Source organism: Triticum dicoccoides, chromosome 5A, assembly GCF_002162155.2.
Source record: "Triticum dicoccoides isolate Atlit2015 ecotype Zavitan chromosome 5A, WEW_v2.0, whole genome shotgun sequence".
In the NCBI taxonomy this organism is placed as follows: Eukaryota; Viridiplantae; Streptophyta; class Magnoliopsida; order Poales; family Poaceae; genus Triticum; species Triticum dicoccoides.
The window spans coordinates 661,225,924-661,229,743 of NC_041388.1; the positions used below are offsets into that span (position 1 = coordinate 661,225,924).

At 47.9% G+C, this 3,820-nt stretch overlaps 1 protein-coding gene across 1 annotated transcript; it reads right to left on the minus strand.

The window, feature by feature from the left end:
* Positions 1-676: 676 nt before the first annotated feature.
* Positions 677-1,362, minus strand: LOC119303858 (Bowman-Birk type proteinase inhibitor PVI-3(2)-like). The gene is made up of 2 exons (XM_037581008.1): positions 1,080-1,362; positions 677-978 (listed from the first exon to the last, which is right to left on the minus strand). Exons 1-2 carry the CDS (start codon positions 1,228-1,230, stop codon positions 713-715), a joined length of 417 nt encoding a protein of 138 aa, XP_037436905.1. The 5' UTR covers positions 1,231-1,362; the 3' UTR covers positions 677-712.
* Positions 1,363-3,820: the final 2,458 nt, after the last annotated feature.

Genomic DNA, 3,820 nt, shown 5'->3' on the forward strand with positions numbered 1-3,820 from the left:
ATCAATTTCTTCCTACCCGGACTGCGTGAGCCCATTGCGAGCAAGCAAATGCATCCATGGTATATCTTCCTGGGAGCGCATATTCCCCTTTCCCGGCGTCGTGAGATATGTACGTGTTGCTCAACTGGCATGCAAAGTAAAGTAACGTGTAATAGGCGACGCATATCCTCTCGAAATGCGGATCACTAGATTTTCCATGCTCTCTGCGCAGTGCAACGTGCCCAACGTCCATCAGCTTAGCTCCTTGCCCTCCCCTGGAGCAGGACGTCGATGCCCGACCGCGTCCAGGTTCATCCTCCGGTCCGGTGACCGGTGGTGTGCTGCGTCAGATGCAAGACCAGTAGGAGCGTATGAGTATTTGTTATTCAGTCACCCCTCCAATAATGAACTTATAATTACCAACAACTCTGTCTCGAGAGATAAACAAGGTGCGGAGGACGAGACTCGGAGTCGCTCAAACAAACCCAAGCCCAGCTTGTTTATACTCCACTTTACACAAGAAGCCATACGTGTTTATACTCCACTTTACACAAGAAGCCATACGTGTTACAGAGTCAAGTCAACAGGACAAGCCGCGCCTAATTAACAACAAAAAAAGGTGGCCGGCTGGCTGGCATCTCTGGCCGTGATGCCATCAAGATTCGTCCGTCGCCGGTGGCGGTAGGTGGGGTGGGCGGTTGGTCAGCTGGTCGGTTGCCCCGGCCGGTCACGCTCAGTGGGCGGCGATGGCGCTGCAGCGCCGCTGGCAGAAGTTGGGGACGCGGTCCATGCACTGGTACACGGCCGGGTGCACGGCGAGGGGGGACCTGACGCAGTCCCGGCACGCCGGGTGGCACCCGACGGGCGCCGCGTCCATGCACCGGCACTGCGGCGTGTCCGACTTGGTGCACCCGCCGCAGCTGTCGCAGCACGGCCACGCGCTCCCCCTCGCCTTCGCCGCCGCCGCAGCCGCCGACTGCTCTTCCTCTCCTCCGTGCCCTGCAATCAAGAGATAATTTCATCCCCAATCAGTCACAAGCTCATTTCCAGACTATTCCGTGCACTCCTACTAGGAAGGAACAAAAAGATCTTGCTCGTACCTCTGCTTTGGACGCGGGAGTGATGGCCATGGCCGTGGTGGTGGTGGTGGCTGCTGCTGGATTCGGCGAGCGGAGGAAGAGCTGCGAGGACGACGGCGAGGACGCCAAAGATCACCAGCAGCGGCAGCGCCGGGCTTCTCCTTCTTCCCATCTCTGTCTCTCTCTGCTTCTCTGCCTCTTCGATTTCTTTCCTCTCTTGCAAGAACTGGCGGGCGTGGAAGACTTGCTCTGTTTGCTGGGTCTCTCTGGCTATGGCCTCTATCTTGTATCTGTACGCGGCAAACAGAAGCCTCGGGTCATCTTATAGGAGACGGGGCCCCGGACAGTGAGAAGCAAACCTGCGTGCGCATGCCCACTGAGACGCCGGCAACGGGCAGAGGATTGGATAAACTTTGATGGGAGCGTCGTGTTTTTTTTCTTTTTTTTTTCTTTTCTTTTGGACTTGATGGGAGCGTCGTGCTGGTGATAGGATTGCAGGTTTATCACAAGTGTTCTCCTTTTGCAGGGCAGTCCATGCTTTTTTCTAAAAAGTGCAGATAAGTACAGAACATTTGCCGTTTAGTAGAGATTTCCCTTTTTCTTTTAGAGAGCATGGAGCCAAGACTCCATGTAAAGCCCACCGCTGACCCATGAACTTGCCAGGGATGTGAATACTACAAATTTGGGAAAATGTGGCAAAAATGGCCACGAACTTAATAGATTGTGAAAATGTAGCAAAAATGGGCCACGAGCTTAATAGATTGTGCGTGCGAGATCGTTTTGTCACAATGTGTGTTAATTTGCACACAGTGTGAACCATTTTCTTGTGAAATAGTACCTCCGTTCTGAAATACTTGTTGAGAAAGGGGTAAAAATGAATGTATCTTGAATTAAAATACGTCTAGATAACTCCATTTCGGCGGAGGGAGTACCACGTATAGTTTGTTTCTTTCAATTGTTTCTCTTGTGTAGTCTGAGTGCATATGCCGACAACCGCTTCATTGTAGCCAAATGAAGTGTGTGGTCTAGATCCTCAACATCCGCATTATAGATGTTGTTGGCGATGTTGATGACGGTGCTCTCCCTTCATCCGGTCCATAGTCGTGTGAACAAACTCTATCTTGGTGACCTCGACGCCCATGGCTATGCATGTCATGCTCCACCGCAAAATCAAGCATCAACTGGTAGTCGCACACAAAAAAGAGCGTTGTGTGGATAGATTTCATTATTGCTCACCATTTTCATGTTCATCCGAGGGCGATGATTAATTATTGATTGGTTTGATTTGTTGTTTTTTAGTTTGAATGCAGTGTGATTCAAAATGTAGATAGTCTTAGCTGGCATGAAATGGGAAACCATGCAGACATATTGCACGGTAGAAATACTCAATCATAAAATGCCAAAAACCCACAAACGGTAGCACTCGGACGCTAATTCGCCTTTTAAAAGCCCATAACATATGGTTCTTTTCTGCGATGAAGATGTGGTTTCGCTTTGGTGTTGGACGATGTGTACAACACCTAAATAATAGTAGTAAATAGAAAGACGATGTTTATCTTTGTTAACATTATTTTCCAATGGTGAAGGAAAAAAATCTCCAATAAGATTTTTATAGGATATAGGAGTATTTTTCATAGGCGAGTTTGTTGACATTATCTACTATATCTAAATAGCTAGCCCTCATTACATGAAATTCTCTCGATTATTCTTGAACCACATCACCCAAAAAAAATTAGCCTTTAGATATACTAGATCAAACAACAATATCTGTCCGAGTGCATGAATTGTTGTACCCACCATAATTTAGCCTTTAGATATACTAGATCAAAACAATTTAGCCACACTGTGAGTTGTTGTACCCACCATATATAGGAGGTGTTTGGTTCAGGGACTTTTTAGTCCCAGAGACTAGAAAAAGTCCCTAAAAAGTCCCTAGGAACCAAACGGAAGGGACTTTTTCTACAGGGACTAGAAAAAGACTCTACTAGAGAGTTTTTTTTGATTAGTCCCTAGGACTAGAAAAAGTCCTAGGACTTCTGAATCAAACACCCCCATAGTAACTGATGCATGCATGCATGCAGTAACTGCTGCTTATGAGTGTTTCAATCCAGAAAAAAAATTGATGTATGCATGCAGCTCATAGCTTCATGCTGAGTGCTCTATATGAAAGAAAAGTGAGTCATGCATATTTTATTTTGTTTTCTTCCAACTTTGAACTTATAGATAGATATATGTATTTATTTATAAAATACTGATAAACAAATTATCATACTATAGGAGAAACTGTAAAGACAATAGCTACTATGATTAGTTTGGTGCAATTTTTATTCGTACAAAACCCTGCCGCAACTCGCGGGACATCGTCCAGTTTTCCAAAAAGACGAGCTTGGATAACACGAGGTGGTATCAGCAAAATTGTCCCCCAAAGAGATAACGGGCGAGTTGGAGACTTGGAGCTGTCGCGTCCATTCCCATGGTGAACCGAGTCACGAGATAAGATCGACAAACCCACCACCACATGGCCCACGTGGAATCGCTGTAGCGTGACTCACCAGGATCCCCTGTGCCGTCTCCACACGCATAGCCTCGTAGCTGAGCTTCGTGGATGATTTAAACCGGCAGCATCGCCGCAGACAGGGCGGGGCTACTCGGCCGGGCCGCACGGGAGATCACCGGACGGTGGGCGCAGAATGGGACCGCGGCGACGCGGGGGTGCTGAAAGGCGAAAGGGACGTGGACGTATTCCGGCGACTGATACGTTT